Source organism: Zonotrichia albicollis, chromosome 3, assembly GCF_047830755.1.
Source record: "Zonotrichia albicollis isolate bZonAlb1 chromosome 3, bZonAlb1.hap1, whole genome shotgun sequence".
NCBI classification, from domain to species: Eukaryota; Metazoa; Chordata; class Aves; order Passeriformes; family Passerellidae; genus Zonotrichia; species Zonotrichia albicollis.
The window spans coordinates 29,879,402-29,906,248 of record NC_133821.1 but is presented as its reverse complement, the minus strand read 5'-3'; the positions used below and the strand labels follow the sequence as shown (position 1 = coordinate 29,906,248).

The window sequence follows — 26,847 nt, the reverse complement described above, 5'->3', positions numbered from 1 at the left end:
TTTGCCTTCTTGTCCATGCAATGTGATAGCTTATGTTAATGTCTTAACTTAAATTGTATTTCTCGCTCCAGGACATCTACCTTTTTAAACAGAAATCCTATGTTGAATTAAGGGTCCTGCCTTTCTACTTTGTTTTCAGTTTGTTCAGTATATGCTTACCACAGTACTTGGTGAGCATCTGTTTAGAGCCGAGCTGGCTTTATTGACTTGCGATCTTGATAGTAACTTACTGTACTGACTTAGCTCTTTCCACTGTCACTGTTGTAATTTGTTTCCAAATGTAAGTATTTGGGTTTTGTCATAACACAAGTTTGTATCAAAATAGCTGGTCTATTTTTCGTGTCTGCTACATTGAAAATTTTGTCTTCTACTGGCTTCACCAGGGATGTTTCTGAAACAGCATTCTGTTGCTCTTCTGCAAACTGCTAGTAGAGCAGAAGGTGCCCTTTTTTTTCCATTAATAGGTTTAATTAGGAAATGGTTATTTCAGATATAACCCTTCTAGGAGTCAGCAAGCTTTTATTCTTTAAACATGTTTGGAGCCTCTTACTTAAGTTCCTTTGTTGCTGAGAAAATCAGAACAGAAGTAGTGTGGAAGATTTGGAATAATTTCAATGTGTTACCTATTGAGAGTCATGCTCCTTTTGCCACATCCTTTCTCAGTAACAGTTTAGAAAGTTGAGCAGCTTTCAAGCATGTTTCTCAAAGAAGACAGAGCCTTGGTTAACTGAATGTTTTCAGTTTGTAGTAACTTTAAAAAGTAAATCTTAAACATAGGTGTCAATCTGACAGCAAGTAGAAATATTTTTAATGGTGTGGCAGATCTTTGCTTTCTGCAGTTTGTGCCTCGAAAAATTAAACTGGAAATATGGGAAACAATTTTTCAAGTGTTGTTGCTTTTTCCTAACTATATGTTTTAGAAACCGAGTACAGTGCTGGCTGTCTCTTTTTATAAGTGAAGCTTTTGAGGCTGCTGCACCTTTCCAACAAGGAGATGCTTGTTCAAGAGCTTTTTTTGAATGATAGCATTTTTTTAAGAATGAAGAGTGGTCCTATAAATATGTTGTGGGGTGATGAGAGATAGGGAGATAAGTCACTTACACCTTCTGAGAGAGAAGGACACTGCTGCTCAGGAAAATACAGGTGTGTCTGAATTCTGAAAAAGCTATTTTTCATCAGTAAAATAGATCATAATCCTGCAGCAGATTGCCTTGTCTTCAGAGAACAAACATCACTGTTCTGTCCCGATTTTTGTAAATTTAACCAACTTGGCTTTGTAGGAAATAATTGTGCTCTTTTTGCTTAAATACCTCTATATGCCAAGAAGTGTATCCTGAGTGTTATTGAGGGGTGTAGTGGCTATTGTTCAAAGACGTTTGTATTTGTAAATACATTGTTATTGGCATTGTAGGTGTTAATGACCAGTGTGCTTCTGCATGGGGAAAGTGTTGGGGAGGAGATTAATGTCAAAGTAATGCTTCGTGGAATGCAGAGTTGCAATATAACATCATGTCCTTGAATACTGTTAAGGCTTTTATTCAGAAATATTTGTGGAACAAAATTTCTTTTCGCTGTAAAATCAATTTGAATCTTGAACCAGAGTTTTAAACCAGTTAGTAAACTTCTAAATCTTCTGAGAATATGGAATAGAATAATGCGTGTCATTTTTTTTTTCAATTCCCATATACTTTACATTCAATATAAAAATGTGAAGGTTGAAATTATTTTCTATAGAAGTCTCATTTTAATCCAGTTTATGAAGACTCACTGCTGTAACTCTAATACCAGCATTAAATTATGATATATACCTCATAGACCAGTCTTAAGTTATGAAATGTCTTTCCAGTCTTTAGGGGAGGAACTGATTTTCCACATACCTGCTTAGAAGCTCTACTGATGCTGTACCATCCATAGGATTAGATTTGTTAGCTTCTGACTAGTTTATTTTGATTTAGCTGAGAAATTTATTCTTGTGCAACAAGCTCCAGTACTTAAAAAAAAACAACAAATTCACAGTGAACATCCTGGTGTGGTGTTTTTCCTTAACAATGGCTGATTTTATGAAGAAAACAAATTTGCTGAAGTTAATTCTGGTGCATAATATTACATACCCTTGTTTTCTGTTTTGGATGTAAGCAAACCGCATCTGTTCATATTTGCTCAGAGAAACGCTTTTGTAGTCTTTGCTTCCCTCTGAAATTGTTTTAATGGCAGTTACAAGGCAAATGCATAGTAACCAGTGTGAAATACTCGAATAATGCAAGTATACATCTGTAATATTATTACTTGTGCTGTAGCAAATGTACATGATCAAAAGCTGAGTATCAGTAAGATACATAAAATACCCTGAAGTGCTACTCTTAGGGAGCTGTTCGGTCTCTGCCTTGCATCAACCCTTTTGCAGTGGTTGCATCTGATCAAATGGGACTCATTTTGAAAATGGAGAGAGTGAGATGTCTCTGCAACATGAGAGAAGCAAAACAGCAGCAACACACTTAATGTGTTGAGCTCAGTTTCTCTCTAAGGAGGACTATAAGATGTTTCCAAAATGTCTAAGCATTACACTGAAGAGTGAGCATTTCTTAATTTATTTCATCATCCTGAGTTAGCCCAATAAAGGACCAAAGAGTGTGCAGCACATTAAATAGGGGCTAGGCTGTTGAATTAAACAGTGCAAACCCATCAGTATTGCCAACTTCAAGTACATGGCACCAAACTACATAGGCATTTTTAATTTCTTTTATTTGCCTTCTTTCCTTTGAGCCCCTAGGTTAATCTTGATGCACCTCTAATTAATAAAGCCATGAATGGTAGAAATTTAAGACCAATAACCTCTTGTTTCTGTTTAAAGAAAATCTGTGTGAAGTGTATATACTAAGGGCTTTAAGTTTGTCCAGTTGTTTATAATTATGTGTTTCAGTGTCATACAGCAGACTTTCAGCAATGATAAATCTTCAGGACTTGCAGGGGGGGAGAGGGGGTATCATTGCTGCTTGTGGTCAGTGTAAAATTTGGTAGTTGTGGGGAAAGCAAACTTGCCTGCTTCACCTCTGTGGATAAGCAGGACTTGGAGGATGTCAGAATTCCTGGTAGCTTATTCCATTTGAGCATCTGTATGTGACTTCTATGTAGAGCTGCACCTTGTACTTGCACCTATAGTTTCGATGTGTTCAGGGTAGTTGGCTGAGCTTGCCAGTCACCAAAGAAATCAGAGAGTGTGACTACTTGTGTGAGTAATCTGTGGGGTTTGGTCAATGTGGAACTTCAGAAAGAGCTGTGCAACTTAGTGTGTCTTTTTGCATAATGCTGGAAAATTAGCTTGGCTTTGGTATGTAGATATTTGAGGTCGTTATATTTATTTGAATGTATAAGATGTAGATTATATTTTCTGGAGTTCACTGCACTATATTTGTCTGTATTTTATGTTAATGCTACTTTCTATGGCCTTTTCTGTCTTCTTGCCATTTAAAATTGCATATCTTGTGTAATTTTCCCTAATAAACACATTCTAAGGAAATTGTCCTGCTTCCTTGACAGTTGTTTCGAGAAGTACGAATAATGAAGATTCTGAATCATCCCAATATTGGTAGGAGCCCTGCATTTCTGCTGCCTTTTTTTCTATTATACTCTTTACATTTTACTCTGTTTGGCTGTATTTGAATGTACTTCTGTTAAACTTTTTCTGGAGCTAATAGGGACAGTAAGCATCCAGTAAATGCTTCATTGTCTCCCCTCTTTTATTGCCTCTGCTTGCATCAAGAATTTTGCTCGGAGGAGGTAAACTGCTCAGTCCAGGAAAGCCTTACACAGAGTAGATGTGAGCTCTTCAATCTATCAAGTACCCCAATTCCCCTCTTCTATTGAAATTATTATTGAGACCCAAAAGCATGAGTTTCTTAGGTGAGAGTAGCAGAACTCCATTAGTTCAGTCTAGGAAAGACTCCTGCTGACTGATATTTCCAGAAAATTAGAATTACCAAGTATGTAATTTTCCCTTTCTGCTTTAGTTCTTTCACCTACCCCACAGCTTCAGGGCCCTACTTTGTGATGACAATTCTTCTGGCTGAGGAGGGCTGGACAGTCTTGTTCCAGAGACAGTTAATGGTCTTGAATTGGCCAGAGGGCTTGTTGCATACAAGGTATGGATGAGGTGTACAAGTTATTACATGCTAGGCACTCCCTTCTCATCCCTTAAATTGTTTGTTGCTTTTCAGCATTCATAGCTTCTGCCGTTTTTTGTTTTCCTGGGGGTGGTGGTGGTGGTGTGCTTGTTTTAAATGAGTGGTTATATTGCAATCTGAGGAAAGTCAAACTTAACATTTCTGGTATCCACTTGGTTTTAGTTGGTCAGAATTTTTGATTTCTGACTGTGAGCAGTTTGCTAGCAAAACAGGGGAGGTTTGTATGATCTTAAATGAAGTCTGTGTCAAATGAAACTAATTTCAGCATGAACTCGTTTGTACAGTGTGCGTAAACTTCTGAGAAAATTGTGGATTAATATGCTTTATTATCAACTGTGATTTAGAAATTAATTTTTGGTCTTTTTCCCTCTCAAAAGAATGCTTACCTAAAGGATATAAAGTTTCTGTATGATTTAGTGTTATCACTGGCCATAAATTATACTCATTCCATGAGTATAATTGTTTGTTTGTGCTGTGCTTTTACTCCTGGCTGCAATCTCTCTCATTCATTTTTCTTGCAGTAAAATTATTTGAAGTTATTGAGACTGAAAAGACGTTGTATTTGGTAATGGAATATGCCAGTGGGGGTAAGTAGATTCTGAAATGTGCGTTAAGGATAAACTGAAATGCCAGTTACATGCCTAGAAACGCTTTAAGGATTTAATGGGTTATTTCAATCTGGCCTTCAGAGCAGTCCCAGCAGACCTCTCAGGGCGGGATTTCTTGATTCTGTTAAGCAACCTCTTAGGTTTGTGCTCAAGGGTAGTTCTCATTCTGAGGCTCCTGCTGCAGTATCAGGAGATAATCTGGCACAGATTCTGGCAAAAACTCTCCACTCGTATTTATGAGCTATATTTAGGCAAGCACTGGTGCCTCATTTTATCTTGCAAATGTGTGCCAAAGCTCTTGAAGAGGCAGATCTGGGGATGGGAATCAGTAACACTGGAAGGGGAACCAGCAGGCTCATAGTGAGAGGGGTAGTGAGTGCCTGCTTGAGAAGCTGCTTAGCATCTGAATGGGAAATGTTTGAATGTAGGAAGAGAATCCAGCACAGTGCCAGTGACCAGCTAGGAAAGGCTGCTGTGAGACAGTGCAAAGATGAGGATCTGAAAGGCATTTGAGCAGCTTTATTAGGAAAAGAATGAGAGGGAATAAACAGAAATCATATAAATAGCATTAAGTGATGCCACTAGAGATGTGCAAAACAAATCTGGTGCATAAGTTGCCTAATTCCCAATGTGTCTTACTCATGAGGTGACTATTTTTCATGATTGATTCTGTTTGTTTCACAGTGATTAAGTAAATTTATGTTAAAAAATTGAAGAAGTCCTAGTATGAAGGGTTCCTTCATACTACTTAGTTTTTACTTCTTAGTTATTATTTGTCTGAATGAAATCCAGTACAAAAAGTCAGAACGAATTTTTCTTGGTTGCGTCTATTTGCTTTCCCTTCAAGAAGGGGGGCACCATGGAGTGTGTGGTATTTTCAAGCATGTTTTGATTATGTGTGATAGTAAAAAAAAATTAATACTGATGTTTTGTCCTTGTCATGCTCAGGAGAAGTGTTTGACTACCTAGTTGCACATGGAAGAATGAAAGAGAAAGAGGCTCGTTCAAAATTCAGGCAGGTATGAAATTAGTGTGTCCATTCTTTTTTGTTGTTTCTTTTTATGTTGCTTTCAGATAGACATGAGTGTGAGCAAACTTCTTTTACTTAACAAAAATTTTTTTTGTAATGTTTATTAAAGCTGCAGTGGAAAAAAAAATCCCAGAAGAGAAAAATATCTGCTTCTTATATACTGTCTAAAGATAATAAAATTGTTTTACATTTTCTTTTAGTCAGTTTTCCTAAGAGTCACTTTTTTTATTGTGACTCACTTGAGGTTTAAATCCTTTTCTGAATATTTTAGAATTTTACAGCTGTTCTGTCTAGAGATGTTGATACGATGACAGGTACTGCTGTGTAATGTGACTGTTTCGTATGAAGGCTATTCTGTAATAGGCTTTTATATTCTTATTACAGACTTTCTCATCTTAATCCTTTTCTTACTCTGGTTTTAGTGATTGTTTTGTAAAAGCTTTAATCAGATAAATATATCAAGTTTGGTGTTTTTCAGAATTAAGTTATATAATCAACATTTAAAAAACTGCTCTTGACTTTCTATTTCTGACTTGTTTTTTGTTGTATATGTGAAAGACATGAAAATGTCAAATGAATTGTTCTGCTGGGGATGAATTGCAAAGGTGCACAGTTGATATTTTAGAAGATAAATTCTGAGCTGATGTATCTGGCTACTGTCTTGAAGGGTGGATTAATTTCCTTTCAATAGTTATTGCCATTGGGTGATTTGCATTTTAAAAATATTGTTCTCCAGTTATCTTGAATGGTATGTATAAAGCTTTTTAGTAGGAAAATGAGCTGCTTATAGGGACTTTCTGGTCTTACTATCTAAGCCTTAATGAAAGAAACTTAGATGAATATTTTTTAAGATAAACACTTTATTCATTTCTTACATTCTAATGAATCATATCAGGAAACAAAATTACTAAATTATATGCAAAAACGTAAGTGAAGTTGAAATAAAATATTTCACTGATCATCTTGGTGTTTCAGATTGTATCCGCTGTACAGTATTGTCATCAAAAATGCATAGTTCATCGTGATCTTAAGGTAGGTTGTTTCTTCTTTTATTTTTGCTGCCTGTTATACAGACTTAATTTCATTCCATGTCTTAGTCCTTGCCACTGCCTGTTAATGCCTCAAACGTGAATGAAGGAACTCTATCACTTGTATTTCATTCTCAATTTCCTGAAGCGCAAAAATAACGTAGCTTGCCTCTAGGAACAGAGAAAAGACAAGAATAGAACATGTGTTACTTTCATTCCAGTTTTGGCTTTAAGAACAAGACATACTCTCCAGAGAATTATACCTGCTGTGATGCTGGTATCTACACAGTGAAGCTGCAGATGATCAATTGATACCAGCCATCACTACTTATTTAAAATATTTCCAGTTAAGGTATATTGCAAGGATATATAAAACACTCTTTCCTCAGTGACTTATAAGAAATACATTAAGTTTTTAATCTCTTTGAGCTTTTGGTGTGTATTCTAGTGTTTAATTTGGACAGGAAAATCAATTAAAGGTAAACAGAAATTAGTTGTATTTTTTTTTAATATATATATATTTTTTATTCATGTATCTGTGTAAGCCACCATATTAAGAGTTAAGCAAATTCAGGTACTATAAGCCTTGCCTGAAGTTGTCTTCATGTCAAGTTCAGGTATCATGAGACTTGGACATCATCCTCACCCACTTAAAAGCTGTCTTGTGCTGTTGCTTTGATGTCTCTGAAAATTTACAAAGAAAACACTGGTGTTGATTCTTTCTTACTAATGTATCTGGATACTTGTGAAAAGCTGAGGTTGAATAATTCCTAAGGGTTTTTCTTCACCAGTATCTTTTGTCTTATCTTATAATGCACTGCAGCACACTTTCAACCTCATTCCTACAAATCTGTTCCCTGATACCTGCAAATCTCCCAGCTCCTGCATGTGCACATGAGGATGGATAACAAATAAATACATCCATTTCTGCTGAGTTGTCATCTGATGGTGGAGGTGCCTGCCCAGCACTCTGAAGTCGGAATGCAAGGAAGAAAAAAAGAATTGGATCTTGCCGAAATCTTGATTTAAAAAAATTCCTCTGTATCTTTCCTGATGGTTTGGAGCCTGTCAATGTTTTGTCAAGCTCCCTGGAGATTACTGTAGCCACGTCCGTTGAGCTTTGCAGAAGGGACCTCTTGGGCAGCCAGGACAAGCCCTTCCCTAGTTCTCTAGGTTGGCTGGGAGTAGGGAGCCAGCCATTTCCTCATGCTTATCTAGCTCTGGCTCCCTCAGCCCAGCTGTGTGACTGAATCTTGCCTCATTAACCCCTGCAGTTACTCAGCATCCTGTGTCTTGCTCTTTCTCCCAGAGCCCCTTAGAGGCTGAGCCTCTCTTCTATTTCTTAGTTCCATAGCACACACAGCTCACAGGCCGTGCTCTCAAGCCTATGCTAAACAGCTTTGCAGTATTCACACAGGAACTACCTGCAACAAGGAGTCTGCTGCTGATCTCTTTCCTATTTGCAAGGCAGCCAGGCAGGCTCCAAAATAAATTTTATTTTATTTTTTCTCTGTCATCTCTTGGCTGGAGTTATGCTAGACTCATTTGAAAAGTTCAGAGTAAAGTGTGATTGAGAGCCAGTCAGCCTAGCTGATGAAAAATATATTTTCCAGAGGAAAAAAGGCTAAATGTGTGGCTTTGAGGAGGTGTTTCTGCTTCATCTCTTCTTTCCAAGTGATATGACATCTCTGTCTCATTTAAAACTCTTCTCATGGAGCTGTGGAGAAGGAAAAGCAACTTTAAAGTGGTGTCTGCCTTCTCATCTGCTTCTGTTGACTCTCTAGGGTATTAGCAAGTTGAGCAAGTGATATTGCAGCACAACAAGACAGAGATCTTGCACCACTTTGGATATTTTTTGATAAGACTTTTTGGTTCTAATAAGTGGGTAAACTCTATTATTTACAAGTTTTTTCAGACTAAACTGGAGAGACATGGAAGAAAATATGTGAGTTTGTCCAGTCTATTCTGGTTGAAAAATTGTCTCCTTTTTACTTTGTAATTATAAACAATTTGTTTTGAGAGGTCTGTAACCAATTCCAGTTTTGCTCATCCTATGATGCACAGAACTTACCTTTTCAGGTCCTAGTTTTTTGCTCTGAACATGTGATCAAAAAGAGCATTGTCTTTCTATTTGGCATATTAAAAACGTCTTTTGGTGTTTTTGTTTGAAGTAAGGAACCTGTAAGCGTGGGGCACTTGGGTAGCAGAGTACTGTTGAACTAGGAGGACAATTGTAATCACAGAGCAGCTGCACTGACAGTACTGTTTTCACCACAAGGAAAATGAAGTCTTTGTGAAGTAGTGTAGAAGCCTGTCCGATCTGGAAAACAGCTCTGTGAATCTGTCTGCTGGAACCAGCTGGGATTACATGTCATGAATTGGAAAAATAAAATATTTTCCAGGATAGAGTTTGTAAAAATGGGCTGTATTTTACTCCTGATAAAGGCTAAATTCTGTTGTGCAGCTCTTGGCTTGATATACTGATAGTTAATAGTCTGCTATTCTGTTCACAGAGTGTAAGTGAAATTATTAGAAATAAGCTCAAACAAACCCAGACAAAATCATGTTTACCCTTTTAATCAAATCCGATGACAATTAGATTGCTGCTTCTCTGATTGTGAGCCAAAACATTTTTGTATTTTCTGGGCTCAGTTCTGAGCACAGCATCTGATAAGAGATGTCTCTTTGCTGTGATTCTATTGTTTGGCAATAAGGTGAACCCTCTAGTCTGGTTAACATCTGGCCTCCTGTTGAAAAGGTATGATTTGTGCTCTGCTTGGTGCTGTCTTGTGTTGCTGGCACACAGATCAGGAGCTGACACCCAGTTAGATAAATAAACATTACCTAGTTCTACTGCACTCCTTGCTCAGCAGTCTTGCATTTTGAAATCAATATATTCCCCCAATAATGTATTAGTATTTATGTAACTTCACCCTTTTAATCTTTTTACCTACCTGTGATGCTAAATATAAGATACTGTTTACTGACTCTGCAGGTACCTGTACACTTGCATCTATGTAGGCATGATGCATTGCATTCACATGATTGCTGTGCAGGCATTAATCTTAGATGTATAGAATGTTCTGTGTGAAAAGAATTAAATACTTGGGTCCTGACACCCTGGTGTGGCTGTAGCTGAAGCAAACACTAATAATAAGAGGGAGAGGATTTTTTTGTACAGAATGCTAAAGTACAGTGTGTAGCTTGAAGTGTTTCATCTTACAAGCAGAAGGTATCTTTTTCTGAAGTCTTAAATTCCTTCTAACATTTACTCTGCCATAATGGTGGATGATGTCTAGGATTCGGTTTACTCTCCTTGGCATCAGAAAATGGCATGAACCTGTCAAAAGCTTCAACTGCTATTCTGAGATGTCTAGATACGTCACTCTAAAGCTGAACTAAGTTATTTCTTCCAGAGTATAAAATGTTCATAGTTGATTGACCAGCTGACCTTTAATTTTGTTTAGCTGCTTTTAATAGTTATATTTTCTTGAGTAAACATTCCTGATTTTCAGTCCTTGTAACATGTATGGGGCATTAGTTTCTTTTATTCTGCAAGAAAGAGGCAGATGGTGAACTGTTTTAGAAAAAACATTTTTGTATTTATTGATAAATTATATATTGCACTATATATACATATTTATACTTAATCTGATATAAAAATTGTCATCTTCCTCTTTTATTTTCCTCTTAGGCAGAAAACCTTCTACTTGATTCAGATATGAACATTAAAATTGCAGACTTTGGGTTTAGTAACGAGTTCACGGTTGGTAATAAACTGGACACGTTTTGTGGCAGCCCGCCTTACGCCGCTCCTGAACTTTTCCAAGGAAAGAAATACGATGGCCCTGAAGTGGATGTGTGGAGCCTTGGGGTGATTTTGTACACACTAGTGAGCGGATCGCTGCCATTTGATGGTCAGAATCTAAAGGTACAGTTACAATATGAAAGCTTGGCTTCTGCTGGCTTTAAATTTTCTGTGTCATTAGGAGCTCATCTTTAAAAACTCTGGTTTTACAGGAACTGAGGGAGCGCGTGCTGAGGGGGAAGTACCGCATTCCATTCTATATGTCCACAGACTGTGAAAATCTACTGAAGAAGCTACTAGTACTGAATCCAATAAAACGAGGCAGCTTGGAAGTAAGTAATTTTGTCTTGGAAAAAGGGGACTCAAATTAAGAATGAAATACATACAACAGTTGCTTGAGAATTCTTAATTTTTCAGGATAGATACTTTGTTCTTGTTTTAAGGGCCCAAAAGTCTTGTTAAAACAAAAGAGGCAATGTTCCAGAAGCAGCGCAGCTTGAAAATAGAAAGTGTTAATCAATCAAAACCTAACCTTAATTGCAGCTGATTAACAACTAAAATAAGAGCATTTCAAAGTGCGAACTGTTCCCACTTGTTTCAGTCAGATAACGGAGCTAGTTCAAAATCTGTGGAAAGCAGGACAAGATTGTAAATAACCTCCATAAATATATATACATATAAATATATACATATAAGTACAAATAAATAAATATATATATATAAATAAAAACAAGACTAGCAACCAGCAGCAGGCAATACCATTAGCTTTTTCATGACTTCTTAAAAAGGATAGGTGGAAGAATAACTATGGAAAAGAGTGTGGAGTTTGTTTTAGTGCTGTAATACATGTAAACACTACAAATTCTGTGAACGGTAAGCTAATCATGGCTAGTTATTTCTGTTTGAGCCTTTCCTCTCCCTCTTCTGGTAGTTTTGTTTCTGAGTAGCTGGAAATTTTATATATACAATAATTCCTGCTGTATCCGTTGGGTAAAATCTGTTTTGAGGATTTTTAATGAGTTATGAGATTTCTAATGAATTATGATTGTTGTTGTTAGTAAATTAAGTTTTCATGTGATTCAGAAAAGATCTGTGCACAACTTGTAAGTTGTGTAAAAGCTTCTGTGTTTTTTTAAGGAGCTGTTTTGTTCAAGATTGATGTCTTGGATAATACTTGATGCATGGGTGATATTTAACAAATAATAGGTGTAGAGTTCATTCCAAAAGCTGCCTGGTTCTATTGTATGAATTCTTTAACAGAGAGGGATTTTTAAAATAACATCTACTTACCATAGAGATGAAAGTAGAGCAGAAGATAAATAGAATACTTTTTAAATAGTATTGGCATAAGTCAATCACTAGTGGCTTTTGTTTCATCTTTCTACACTTGTGCAGCACTGGATGTGTTCCAGAGAATAAATCCCGTTTAAGCAGCTTTTTGTTTGTAGTGGCATGACTTAGGCTTCCTGGCATGGAGGCTACCTGTGCAAGGAAGAATGCACTCACTGAGCTCTGTCTACCTGTGCAAGGAAGAATGCACTCACTGAGCTCTGTCTGCATGCAACTCATTCTGAGCTGATGCTGGTTTATGGCTTATTTATAAATAGTTTTAAGTTGAATAAAATCTCTACTGAAGAGACTAGTGAATGATGGCGTCTGCTTTACTGATATGTGCTCATTATGTTCTGTGATTACTGTCAAAGAACATAATGGTAAGAGTGTAGTCACTTCAAAGATCACAGTTTACGTGTGTCATATTTAGGTTTTAGGGAAATAGTTTTTTCTTTTATTGGATTTTCCTCTGGATTTTCAGCAGTTTCTCTTCAAATCTATTTTCACTTTCATTCTAGGTATTGTAGTGTTACCCAGTTTTTGTAAAATTCCTTCCTGGCCCTGGAGAAAGGTGTTGGATAGCAGCCTCACTGAAAGGACAAGGCAGTCAGATTGTGTGGAATAGACTAAAGTAAATGTTATGTGTGACCAAGGTCTTGAGCCAGTCCCAAAATACGGATATCAGGCATTGATCAGTATGCTAACCTGAGGGGTAGAGAGGCATCACAACCTTTTTTTGTCGAATGAATATTCCTGAAATCACATTTGCTGAATTAAAAAGTGTGGCATGTGGTTTGGAAAGAAATTTCTGTCTGAACACTTCTAAAAATACATGTTTAGAATGAAAGTATAAATGTTTTGGAAGCTTCTACAAGTGGAAGAATAATGTCATCTTAGGTTGGGGAGGAGGGTTTTTTTTGTGCTTTGTATTCTGGATATTTGCTCGGTCCCAGCCATACAGCTTCTCAATTCCCATGCATGATTTTAGCAGACCATCCAAAAGGATGTTTGTCAGTGACATCAGCATCAAAGCTGAGATCCACAGAGGACCAGCACCATATGAGTTCGGTTTAGCACTTGTCCTCTGGTAAGGACCAGGCAAATCTTTATTAAAATGCTTCCTCTCAACTTTTTTATGGTTGCAGCCGAGAAGAAACATTTTCAAAACAAGAGAATGTTGTTATAAACCAGTAAATCTTCTCAGGAAGAGATGGGAAAAATATACTGTCAGAAAATACTTCTTAACTGTCAGTTTTTCAATAAATTCCTCTTTCCCTCTGCCCCAGTCATGAATTCTTTTGCATAGTGTTGCTCTGAAATTTTTCCAGAGCAGATTTATGCTTACAGAGTATAATAAAGCAAAATAATTTTGACACAGACAGGACTTGAGCCCAACCAGATTTTTATTAGTTAATTTTCCTGAAAATTGAGAGAAAACTCATCAATAATATCTAATTGGTTGAAATTTAGTTTGGATTGATGTTTAAGAAGTACAGTTTGAGTCAGATTTCTACATACCCTCACCAAGGCTGCTTCTCATTAATCAGCTGACTGAAAGCCCAGCAGAACTTACACAAATGTAGTATTGATCCTGGAATTGGATTGTTTGTGTCGCTTCAAAATGCTTAATTGTAAGAGCCTGTTGAAGAGTTGTACAATAACTCAGTGTGCCTCTGAGATCATGTATTTAAAAGGCAGAAGCCAGCAGAAATGTAGATGGAAACAGAGAGCAGATTACGTTGAACTCTAGATCCACCTACTGAGGAGACATGAAAAACTGTTAGTGAGAATTTCCAGGCTTGCTGGTTCATTCAAGAAGGATAAAGAAAAGGGAGGTAGAATTTGAGCAGTGGTTTCTGTCATCCACTTCATCATGCTTAAACTTCAGATTTATTTAACAGTATCTTTACAAAATTATGATTGCAGAGAGGGCATAGTACACTTTGGGGAGTCTCTTCTGTTCCTGCAAGACTACGAATACATAACCCAAGTCTGTTGTCAAGTAGACTTGTGCTCTGTATGTCAGAAATACAGTATAGCCGTGTGTGTTCACCATCCCTCCCTCTATATCCCCTCAAAAGCCAAAAAATCAGTTCCATGATAGAAAAAATCTTTAGGTGTTATTGTCAGCAAAATGTTAATTGGCACAAAGTTCTGTATTGTTCTTGTAAGGGTACAAATTACAGGGTCTGTAATTTGACAGCAGCACTACATACAAAGAATTTGGTTATATCAATGGAAAATTGAGTCTTCGGCTCTTTGTGAGAAATAACTTAATTCAGTGTTTGTGAGGCAGATTTGGAGCCTGTGGGAAACTTGACTTGCTGACATTTGTTTTGTTCTTGTGTCCATGTAGTGAGCAGTATTAGCATCTGCCCCTGAAGAGACACACATGCCAGTTGCTGTAGGAGGAAAAATTATTTTAGCTGTTTGAAGATGAATATGCTCTTAAAGGAAAAATTGTAATGGTTAGGGATTCTGGGCAATCGATCTTGAAGGCCTACAAAAAGATCCAGGCCACAACTGAAGGAAATTTTCCAAAGAAGGCAGGAGAAACTTTTGAAGTAAATAACTGCATGTTATAGAGTTAAGAGGCATTTGTCCCTCCAGCCAAACATATTTAGGTCAAGTGCAGTGAGCAGATCCATAGGAAAAAATGACCAGTTGGCATCATGATCTTGAAACTAATGACTGTAGGAAGCATCAGCACTTTCCTGAATTATACCTTAGTTTTTAAACACTTCCATTGCTATTATTCAAAGGAGCTCTTTATCATGATAGAGCTGGTATTGCATTAGCATCTTAGGATGCTAACCAAGAAGAGCACATGGAAGCGAAGGAACAAAATGAAGGATTCTGTTTTTCAGTGTTTTTTTCTGGTATTTTAGTCAGGGTGATTGTATAGAGAATGGTAAATAGGAGGAATGAATTTATGGGAGCATAAGGATGTGAAAGATAAAAGAAAAATAAGACGTGAGGAGAAAAGGTATGAGGGAAAAAGCAAGCAGCATTCAGATTATTGTGAACTCTAAATTGCTTTTCATCAGACAAGCTAGCACAAGTGTAATGGAGTATGGTAAAGAGCATGTTGGCCTAAAGCTCTTTTATTTTCTTAGCAAATCATGAAGGATCGGTGGATGAATGTTGGCCATGAAGAAGAAGAACTAAAGCCATATACTGAGCCTGAACCAGATTTCAATGACACCAAAAGAATAGGTAAGACTTTAAGAAGGATGTTACATCTGGTGCACACTGGCAGTTTTATCTTGGAAGGCAAACTAAGCTTTTACGAATTTGACCTACAATCTCATCATACAAGTAAAATGCATTCTTTTTATTTAAATGAGAAATTCCATTACAATGGCCTTCTTATAACTACTTCTGTGATTTCACTGAGCTGACATCAATCTTGAAGTTTAGTTTGAAGCACAGCAAAAGACAAATAAGACTACAGAATTTGACAGACTGAAAGAGGCAGATTTTCTTATGGAGGCAACACTTCTTGCCCACCATGGTTAGAGAAAGTTACTGTTTTGGCCCACTAGCTATTCATAGTTTCTATTTGCCAGTACTTTATTTGTTGTTGAATAACATTGAATGTTTTATAAATTAGTTCAGAGTTGTATAATGTAGTTGGGAGTTTTCAAGACAAAAATAAGAAGAAAGAGAGGAGTTAGTAGCATTTTCTATTTTTGCACAGCAAGAAAACCTCACTGGGTTGATTTGAATCTTAGCTACTTGTAAATTTAAGGCTGTTTTTCTATTTTCACTTTTCTTAAGTTGTCAGTAAACCCAAACACATTCTGCTGATACATCTGGCTCTTTTTACTTTTAGACATTATGGTCACAATGGGCTTTTCAAGAGAAGAAATCCATGAATCTTTAGTAAACCAAAAGTATGATGAAGTCATGGCCACTTACCTGCTTCTAGGTAGAAAACCACCTGAAGTAAGTGCTGTTTATGTTTTCTGGTTCGGCCTTTATATGTTGCTGCGTTGAATGCTGGTTTTTTTTTTATTATTTTGTAACTTTTTTTTTATTGTGATTGATAACTTATGAATGTCTTTCCCTTTTCATATCCTCTTGGATATCTTGCTAGTTCCCATATGAAGAAATAAATTAAATCCTCCAGTACGTTCATGTTTGCTTGTAAATGTGTTGAATTGCTTTTTTAAAAAGCTGGCTGTTAATCTGAAGTGTCATGACTTTTAATTGCTGAGTTTTCTTCTTGTCGTGTATGTTTTCAGTTAAAATCTGAAATAGTTAATAACAATTATTTTTCTGGCTACTCAGATGTGACATCCTTTATTTCTCAGAAATATGCTCATCCTTTCTCACTCATATACTGTTTTATAGTATATTGAATTATTCAGTAAGTTATTGCATTGTAGTAATTAATAGATTTGTGGCAGAAAATCTTGTGATTGTTTTGGAACTAGAATGATCTGTACATCTTTTAGACCACATGGATTTTTCAAGAAATCAAAGACCGAGGCTTTCTTTTTTGAAGGATTTTTTTTTCCCTGCTGCTTCGTTGGCCTTCCTTCAATTCCAAGAAAGTGTGGATCTGATATGTGCATCCTTGAGTGCATTTTCTCACATTTCTGAGCCAGAATTCCCTTCTGATGGCAGAGCATGGAGGGAATAGGTCTAAAATCATTTTGGCTCAAATTGCTTGGAAGAGTGTATTTGTCTTTTCCTCTGCATTTACATAGAACTTAGGCTTCTTAAAGATGAACAAATCAGTGACTGAGATACAGACCTTATAAAGATGTTTTGAAAGCCATAAAGGATCCTTTAGTCAGTACTGCTTTTTTAGTCCTTCTGACTCAGTCCAGTGCATTTTAAAATTGTTCTGGAGCTATGAATGCTCTTAGGATTAAAAATAAAATTTAAAAAGTCAGGGAAAACCACTCTATGGCTTTGGTTTTAAAATAGCACCGTTTTTGTTTCTGTCATGATCCTTCTAATTTTGTTTTGAGCATTCGTTAACTATGTAGGTTTAGCTGTGTGTTTTTAAAGCACATTAAATAGAGATGAAATTATAAAATTAATCTTGAAGAATATTCAATTCTGGATACAATGTTAAATTTTTTTAAGTGCCTTTGATTGGAACTTTTTCTTTATAATGCTATAGAAGTACCAGTAGTGTTGAATTTTGTTTATGCTTTGAAAACCTGTTTTCCTTGTAGTTTGAAGCAGGTGATTCCTTGTCCAGCAGCAACTTGGGTCAGAGGTCTCGCCCCAGCAGTGACCTCAACAACAGCTCGGTGCAGTCCCCCGCTCACCTGAAGGTCCAGCGGAGCATCTCCACCAACCAGAAACAGCGTCGCTTCAGCGACCACGGTGCGGATGGCGTTCCAGCAAGTGAACTTACAGACCCAGCTCAGTGGGAATGGGCAGGGTTTGTAAGCCTGGCAGGGCCCCCACTCTGTGCGTTTGTTGTGCAGCCGATTGGGATGTGTGTCTGTATGAAGGTTTCCGCGGTAAATCTGGATCCGCGCACCTCACAGATTTAATTCTTTGGGCTTGTTACTTGGTTGACTCACTAAATGAGACACTGAGGGTGTTTTGTGCTTAGGAACTAATGGCAGCTATTGCTCTGGATAACCCGAAGGGCAGCACACCAATTATTTTATCATTACATTTGGCTATGGGGCTGAATTGTTTGCTTCCAAGAGACAACAAATTTTTTAAGTATTCAGGAAACATTTTCAGGTGAAAACTACTCTATGAAAAGAGTATACATATTTGAAACATTAAATGAAAGATTATTTTTTTCCTCAGCTGTCAAATTGCTATAAACATTTCTAAAATGTTTTGCCCTTTTCTCTGCCTAATTTACATTACTGTTTTCTGTGTTTTGTTAGCTGATATGATTTTATTTCAAAGGAATGTAATAGTCTGCTGATGGTGGAGTTTTCCCAAAACATTTTAAAGAATGATGAGGGGAAAATAATTGTGTTATTTTTCAAGTATAGACATGCTTGTAAACAAAGTAGGCCTAGGGTTTTCAGGGGAAAATAATATTTCATAGTATTTAGAAGAAAAGGTGTACAGAAAAAAGTACTAAAAAAGTTTGAAAAATATATTTTATAATACTGTACAAATTGCATGGATTTAAAATGAGAATTAAAATGCTCTTCTAGGTTTTACATATTGATGTGAAATAGGAAGTAATTCTGAACTGCAAATTGGAATTGAAGAGAGAGTAGGTAAAAAGAGCACAGCTCGATTTAGTAGGTTGGTCTGTGTGCTGAGTTTGCCATCAGAGTTGTTCAAATGCTTTTTTTGGACTCAGGGAATTATATTTAGGCTACTTTGGCCAAGAAAAATGCAGTGATTATTTTTAGGTATTTATTAATTCTATTTTTATTTGGCAGTTGGCCCCTCAATTCCTCCTGCTGTGTCATACACAAAAAGGTCTCAGGCAAACAGTGTGGAAAGTGAGCAGAAAGAGGACTGGGACAAGGATGTCTCACGCAAACACGGCAGCACTACAGTAGGATCCAAAGGAGAGATGGCTGCAAGTCCACTTGTGGGTCCAGAAAGAAAGAAGTCAAGTGCAGTTACCAGTGTGAGTTGGGTGTGCTTTTGAGCTTGTTATATTTATTTTTCCCTATTTAAACAAAATGTGCAGCACAAGATTACTATAGACATAATGGGTACTGAATAAGCCACTAAGTCTATTTCTGGTAACTTTTACTGGCAGACAGAAATAGGCTACAGTAGACACCTTTTAAAATAAACCTTTCCCTTCCCCCTCAACTTTACTTTTTCTAACACTAACATAACAGTAAACATGAGGATATCTGCACTTGGGCAAACTTCAGTTTCTGTCAAGAAAAATACTGGATATTTAAGGAAAGAACATAAGAATGGAGCCAGTATGGGGTGCTCTTTTTCTGGTTTCTAATGTTTGTCTGTCTACAAAGGAAGTCAATGGACTTCTGATTCAGGTATTTCATCTGATTAATCCTACATAATATCTCCTGAACTTTCTCTGTAAATTTGGTTGTTGGGTTCTCTAAAACCACTTAATTTTGAGCTTCAGAAATGGAGTGCAATGAGTTGGAACAGCCCACTTGTTCCCTTGTGCCTGCTAATGTGATTTACAGCCTGGTTGTTGTATTAAGGAACTGAACTAGCAAATGAATAATCTCTTAATGCTTCTGTTACAATATTCACAGTTCTGTAAACTGCTATCATATTACTGCCTCAAACACCTTTGTTCCAAATTGGAGAGTCTGTCTCTTCTACTGTGAAAGCATCTACTTTGCCTTTTGGTAATTCATGTGCAGTAGGATTGATGTTTGGGGTTCACAGTGAAAAAATTTAAACACTGCATGGTGTTTAAACAGCTACTTAGGAGCAGAAGTTCATGTGAGGAGAAAAAAATATGCATGAATCATGATTCAAGATTCAAGTATACTTTGTGCTATTAAGGAGACATGGTCTATTAAATGCAAAAACTCTTGCCTCTTTTAGTACACTTGACTGGCAGCAAGAATTCTCATTGTCCTTTGGGATTTGGTGTGCTTCCATCTTGGATATTCTGGAAAGATGATGTGCATTTCTATTAGGATTTTCTTAAAGCAAAATAAATGCTGAAGTTCATTTAACTCCTAATGTTCTGCAGGCTATGTCTGCTATACATCTGCACATGCTTTAATTTTTTTTTTTATTTTAAATAGGGTTGTTGTCTCCCCACCCCTCTAAAAATCTTTGAAATTATGGTGGTGTGGATTGCATGCAGGAACTTTGAGTCTTCTAAGATTAGATTTCATATCTGAGCTTTTCCAAAATGTCTTGCCCCAAAGCTGATTAGAGTAATGTGTGGTAGAAGCTGATATGTCACAAGCATTTCTCTGCTTTGTGAGAGCTAATTACATGGAGTATCTTTGCTGTGAAGAATGAGAAATTGATTTACTTGCTAATGACAACTTCAATATTTGTGCATTTTTAGCTCTGTTACTATACTGGGGACTTTGAAAGGCTTTGTGATGGGCATGATTAGGGAATATTGGTGTCTGATATTACAACAAGGTTCAAGGTTGAACAGCTTACACAGATATTGAGTATTTTTGTTTAAAATTCAAACATTTAAAGTGGAAAAAAAAGCTAATTTAATGTGGATAGTTTAAAAATACTTTTGTGTAACTTTGGGGGTAACGTGATGTTACCTTCAGAAAGGCAGAGTTTCTTGAAAACATATTTATGACCATCAGTCATATTTGTGTAACTCAGGGGAGTTGACTTTCAGAAACAGTTATTGCAGTTGTTAATCTTCCTTACAATTGGCCATTGTAAAAAATGGCCACTTAAAAAACAGTTTATTAAGTGATCTTTGTGGGTTCATATTAATGCTGAAAAACTGCAGGTGAGAGAGACCTACACATAGTAAATCTTGCAGAGTTTGTGATGTCCTACAGTACCTGAGTCTGGATATTTGAAATCATTTGCCAGCAGGCATCAGAATGTAATGTTGGCACAGTGCAACCTCTCCCACCCCAAATTCAGTATGTAGTGTATTGAAAGTGAGAATTGTATGTCATGTACTAAAGCTAAGCCTTCAATAGCTAACCTGTGCTTGGTCGGGATGGAAGAGTATGTTTGTGCTTATTTTAGGAGGTCTGTCCAAAGTGAAATTAGCAACAGAAAGAAATACCATCAGTATTTTTGCAACAAGAAGTGTTTGTCATGTTATTTGCATCATAATTTCTGGGTTGACTGACATAGATTGATAGTATTTCCATTTTCCTCTTGAAAGCTCTTTTGACAGGGGCAGCAAACCAGAGTGCTTGTTGGAAAATTATGCTGTGCAGGAAAACCTTTCAGTCAGCCATAGGTGTGTTCTCTAGGATCCCACTTTATTTGATCCCAGGGACAAACAGTATAGGAATACAGTATGTGGGAATTGCATAATACTTAGTAGTGTGTGTCAGCAAAATTACACTTCCTGGTGTTCTCTCAGTGTATTCTCAGTGGTGAAGTAATGAGATGGTGAATGAGCTATTGGAAAAAACAGCTGATGATATAAGTGATTTGTGTTGACAGGTTGACTTAGTACATTTGAATGCATTAACAATATACATAAGTAGCTGAAACATTGTTTTGATTTGCTTCTTCCAATGCTTAGATTTTTGTCCAATATATATACAGTAGAAAGTATTTAACTTTAATCTTAATCCTCTTCTAGAATAATGTGTTTTCTGGCAGTGGAATGACAAGGAGGAACACTTATGTTTGTGAACGTTCTTCAGATCGCTATTCTGCAATACAGAATGGGAAGGACAACAGGTATTGTTCACCTTTCCTTGTTTATTAGTGTGGGTACAAGAACTGAATCACAATGTGAAATACGTAAAGTCCAAGTGAATGTTTTTATCTTCCACTGCTGCTTCTTTGATTGCAATGAATTTTTAAGCTAAATGTGTCAGTCAGCCTTTGCTTTTTTTTATGGACACATTAATTACCGAGGGTTGTTTTCCAACACAGGAGGAAGTAATTGTGCTAACAGTTAATTTCTCAGTGGGCAGTTGTGCTGTGGAGAGCTTCAGATGGATTACTCTCAGAGTGTAGCCTGATCCTTTTTAATTTTTCCCCTAACCCCTCAAAAAGCTGAAATGGTTAAAATTTGTCGATTGCTTACAGTAGAAGTTTTTGGCCTAAGTAGTATTTTCATAGTGATGGTAACCAGTTTGTGTCTGTTTGTGGGATGACTGTGAAGCTCAGTTTAGTATGTTTTGTGGAGTAGTATTGTGTTTAACACTGCCAGTTAGTCTTTTTTGAAAATTTTTTGGTCATCCTTAGTCTTATTTAACCCCTGTACTTGACTGAAAAATAAAATACTGGCTTTAATGGAGTGTAATAAAAACTGGATTTTTAAAATTGAGACTCAAATAACAGCTCTTACTCTGATGCTTTTCAAGCTATTCTAATAAAACACTTACTGTAAAATGAATAAAAAACTTATAGCATGAAGTAGCATAATCTAGTAAACTAGTTTTCTTTTGTTTTCCAACATAATGTTTGAATTTTTTAATGATGCGTAAAATTTTGGAGATAAGAAGTACAAGTTCGTTCATTTACAGTAAAATTATGAGCTGTGGAACATGTGAAAGACAACTATTAAATTAAACACTTCAAATTAGTTTTCTGCTTTTTAATGTACTTCCTTAAAGCATTTTAATTTCAAATTATTGGATGGGTGCTTTCAAAAGTGTTTTCCCAAACACTTGGTTTTTTTGTATATAGTTTCAAGTATTTGAACAAAGGTAGTAAAAATCCTTCTCTGAAAAAAAACCCAAACAGATAACAGATATTTCTTAGATAGACCATTATAATATGTATTACAATACTTTTCTGATCTGACAAAGATATTTTTCTTTCAAGAGATTTAATACATAAAATACTGTCAACAGAAGGGACTTTTCCCAAAGTTTTTCATTTTACAGTTGATTTTTTATATAGTATTGAAAGATCCCTAATCCTTGTTCCTTTCATGAGTGCAGTGAATATTGTACTCAGTTCTTGGAGCATATTCTGAAAACTTAGGAAGAATTTTCTTCTGAGTTATATTATTTGCCCTTCCTACAAGATGTTATGTTGCAGTTGAATTTGGATTTGGTGCAGCTGAATGTCTTGTGTCATCAAATTATTCATCTGAAGTCGTTACCTCTTTGCTATTGATATTTAGCCGTGGGACTCCAGTTGCTAATACATTATTAATACAATTTCACTTATGCTTGTAGAGGCAAAGCTGTGTTTTGCCTTAATTCATTTGACTTTTGTTTTAAAAATTAATGGCACAATACTTTCACCACTACTTTCATCTTTCTTGCCACTTAAGGAAGGAAAAATAAAAGTACTGATAGAAGGAACTGTACGTTGAAAGGGTTGACCCAGCCCAGCAGCGTCTGGAGGACGCTGTCCAGAGGACAACAAATTAGTCCTTTAAAAACCAGTCACTTCCAAGTGATAATGTGACAGCAGTTCCAGTTGTTTCATGTTTTACATGTTTTTTTTAACTACAAATAAGAGTGTTCACAAAAGGAAAATCTGTTTAATCAATCTTTGTGAATTTCTTTTTCAGTATTTTTTAATTATGTCCTGGTATTCATTGCAGTCTTTCTTCATTACTTTGAATAATGTGTGTGTAACCTTTAATTGTGGGAGCAAAGAAAAGGCCTAACTTAACGTATATGGAGAATTCATTTATGGATTAACATAATTTTTTTAGAATTTTGTATTCTTTACTTTAGCTGACTCAGGCAGCCTGGTCACCCAGTCTTCTGTTTAATTAAGCAGTACTGCTGAGTTCTAAAAGAATAAATTAGTTCTTTTCTCTCTTTTTTGTAATGGGTTTTACACTAACCTTTCTTTTCCCATTTGTCCATCCCTGCTGCCTTGCTACCCTGGAAAAGCCTGACAGAAATGTCTGCAAGCAGCACATCCTCTGCAGGCTCTGCAGTGGCCTCTGTCTCTACACGCCCTCGGCATCAAAAGTCTATGTCTGCCTCTGGTCACCCTATCAAAGTCACACTGCCAACCATCAAAGATGGTACTGAAGCTTACCGACCAAGGTAACAGATTGGTGGGCATTTCTTTTTTGCTGTGCACTTCAGAAGTGCTCTTGTTCAGTTTGTGACAGACATCAAAGTGTTTGTAATCCAGTCAAAACTGCCGCATTGCGTTCTGGTTTTAAACAGGAGCTTGCTCGAGTATTGTGGGTGTTAAATGATGGTTTAAACCTGATGTTGTGCATGGCACGTGTTTGTATACAGTTAAAGAAATTCCTTGACTGCCTCCCTCCAGAGACTTCTCGGAAACTTAAGTAGTTAAAAATTTGACTACTTTAGATGGGATTGTACAACACAGGCCACCATAAATTGAAATGAAATACTGGAATGTACTTTCTGATTTGTAGATTGCTAAAGTCATTGTTGTCTAAAAGCACCGTGGTATAGTTGTTCTTTCTATTAACTGCCTGAATAGATTTAGACACTTATTTCTGTCAGGTTATGACTTAAGAAATATCCATGAAGTTTTTTGGGAGTGCATTAAGGGTATTAGTGAACACATTTTTCCAGAAGAATGCTGGGGGCACCTTCAGATCTCGCTACACACTTTTTTAACCTTTTTCCTTTTGTCTTATTATCTGTATACTTTTTTTAAGTATATATACACAGTATATCTCAGCTCTAATACCTGAGATAGAAATAAGAGATATTTTCATTGTAAAATCAAACCAAGTATGAATCCTAAGAGCAAATGAGTAGCACATTCAGTTGTTTAAAATAATCAAGAGCAGGGTTTCTTTCCCGTCTTTGAGAAACAGTTGTCATGTAGGAGGGCTTTTAGCCTGGTCTTTCTCGTTATTTATGCTTCTGTTTTCCCAGCAGTGCAACTCAGAGAGTGCCTGCTGCCTCCCCATCTGCTCATAGCATCAGCACCAGCACTCCAGACCGGACCCGCTTTCCGCGGGGCAGCTCCAGCCGCAGCACGTTCCACGGGGAGCAGCTGCGGGAGCGGCGCAACGCCACCTACAACGGCCCGCCCGCCTCGCCCTCCCACGAGACTGGTGCCTTCGCGCACGCCAGGAGAGGGACGTCCACGGGCATCATCAGCAAGATCACCTCCAAGTTCGTTCGCAGGTTGGTACCTCGAGTTTCAGGAGAAAAAAGAATTACAAAAGCCCAGCCTGTAAGCTGGACTTTATTATGAAGTCTTTGGCAATTTCCAGTTTAACTCTGAAGTAAATATAAATTTAGTTAGAATGCTGCTTTGTTTGTGTGTTCCTTCCAGAATCTGCCTTGTTTCACTTCTGTGTATATATTGTAACCATTGTTTGACCAGCTATTCTTCTTTACCTTAAAGGAACAAGAGAAGGCTGGTCAGAAGGGGCTTTTACCCCTGTTTCACAGCTGTGATACAATTAAAGTAAAATCAAACTCATTTAAATACTGAAAAGAGTGACTTCAAAATAAGTCATTATTTAATGTTAACAGTATTTTACCTTTTTAATTGGATGCAGTTTGTTGCAAGGATGATATTTACAATCATTTTATTGCTGTGCATAAAAGGAGTAGGTGTTCACAAGTTATTTCAGGTAATTCTAAAATCTGTGAACAAATGAGAAGTTAGAAGCAGGCAGAAATCTGGAGGTGCAGAAACAATAGTATTTCAGTATCATACAGCCTGTTTTATTATGTCAGCAGCTTCTTCAAATGTAAGTTCAGGTTTCTGAAAGAGGAAAACCCACATCTGGATCTGCATTCATTCCTGTGATGATGCGATCATTAATAATCCTGTGAGGAGAGGTGCTGAGAAAGGTTTACAAATACACTGTTCAAGATCAAATGACTGTTGACTTATCAATCACAAGAGCTTTCCCAAAAGGGGACGTAATTTTCACGTTGCCTCTTTCTACCAGTGATTTATCTATGAATTTCATCTGGTGAGCTGATAATGCATCAGTGTGTGTCTAAGTAATACCTCCTATGAAGACCTAAAAAGAAAAAAAGTGTATGAATTATTTTCTTTTTCCAGAAACCTGAACATACAGGACTGTGATTTTCCATTATTGGTATCTCCAGCACTTATATAGTTGTAAGGAGAGAATTGTTCTCCGGTTTTAAAGAGCAAAAAAGTATTACAGTAAAGCTAGTCAACTGTTGTCAGTGTAGATGTCTAAATAGGAAGAATGGTACTTTCTGTTGAGTAACTAATCAACTTCAAGAGTACAGGCTGCTTTTTTGTGTTATAGCTCCTTGTTTTTTGCAAGGAATGGTATCTTGACTTTGTTTTTAAGAGTTAGGTCAAAGAAATAATGTTTACATTACCTTAAAATATTAAAATTATATTTTAAATTATGTGTTTAGAATTAAGATACCCTAAATTTATGTATTTTAAATTTATTTTTATTATAGAAGATTTTATACAATTTCCTAGTATGCTTTATAATGTTAAAAATATATTTTGTCATGGCCTTGCAGGATGTCTGTTTGTTTTGTTACTGGTGATGGTAGGGGTTTTTTTTGTTGTTTTCTTTTTTTAAAATTTTTTATTTTTAATTTGGGTTGTTTAAGACTTAGTGGCTGGGATTACCTGGGTGGAGGTCCAGGGGGTTATTTTTTTGCCGTTCTTTGAGTTGGATCACGTAACTTCTGTATTGTTCAGGAAATAATGGTTTAAAACATATTTTTACTAGAAGGTGTCATGAAAGACTTTTTTTACTAACTTTTGACAAGGGTAAATGCCCATTCTGGTAAGTACATAAAATAAATGCCTAATGAGAATGCTTAGCGAATAGGGTATTGAAGTATTTTGAATCAATGGTTTATGTCAAATGGTACTTCCCTGGTGTTAGTTACTAAAGTATCAGTGCTTTGAAAGTATTATATTAATCAGGTAATTGAAATTAGGAGCTAAATATTGGTACAGCAGCACTAGGAACATACCTACGTGACTTACACAATCTGGGAATTTATTTCAAGTTGCTTCATACTAAAAAGACGTAATGTAAAACAGTTCCTTGCAAAGCACAGCTCTAATGCAACAAGTTAAAGATCCATTTAATCTCAAGTTCTTCGGTAATCTCATTGAAGTCAGTATAACAGCTGATTTGCTTAAAGTTAAGCAGATGTTGAAGTAACCTTCCTGAACTGGGCTGCAAACATTTGGTCTCTCAAACTCTTAGGCACATCTTATTGTTAATTGCTTGAGTGTGCTTAAGTGTGGGCTTGTCTCAAAGTGCTTTCAGGGATACAAAAGGCCTGGCCCACAAGGGTGCAGAGTGGAGCCCCCTGGACCACCTTGACCAACTGTCCTCGGTGCTTGCTGGAGTTACATGTGGCCA

General features: G+C 36.6%; 1 protein-coding gene across 6 annotated transcripts in view; it reads left to right on the top strand.

The window, feature by feature from the left end:
* The window catches only part of MARK1 (microtubule affinity regulating kinase 1), a 57,334-nt gene that overhangs the window by 26,232 nt on the left and 4,255 nt on the right, over positions 1–26,847 (top strand). For 2 of the 6 annotated variants that reach the window (XM_074537032.1, XM_074537030.1), the window contains exons 4-16: positions 3,538–3,586; positions 4,703–4,768; positions 5,738–5,808; positions 6,795–6,851; positions 10,542–10,778; positions 10,868–10,987; positions 15,104–15,203; positions 15,823–15,935; positions 17,180–17,333; positions 18,371–18,564; positions 21,187–21,287; positions 23,414–23,572; positions 24,389–24,643. In XM_074537032.1, coding sequence (XP_074393133.1) covers positions 3,538–3,586; positions 4,703–4,768; positions 5,738–5,808; positions 6,795–6,851; positions 10,542–10,778; positions 10,868–10,987; positions 15,104–15,203; positions 15,823–15,935; positions 17,180–17,333; positions 18,371–18,564; positions 21,187–21,287; positions 23,414–23,572; positions 24,389–24,643 — 1,676 coding nt within the window. Of the gene's footprint in view, positions 1–3,537; positions 3,587–4,007; positions 4,140–4,702; positions 4,769–5,737; positions 5,809–6,794; positions 6,852–10,541; positions 10,779–10,867; positions 10,988–15,103; positions 15,204–15,822; positions 15,936–17,179; positions 17,334–18,370; positions 18,565–21,186; positions 21,288–23,413; positions 23,573–24,388; positions 24,644–26,847 lie in introns of those variants that run through there. The other 4 variants (XM_074537033.1, XM_074537031.1, XM_026791042.2 and 1 more) reach the window with 3 other exon arrangements.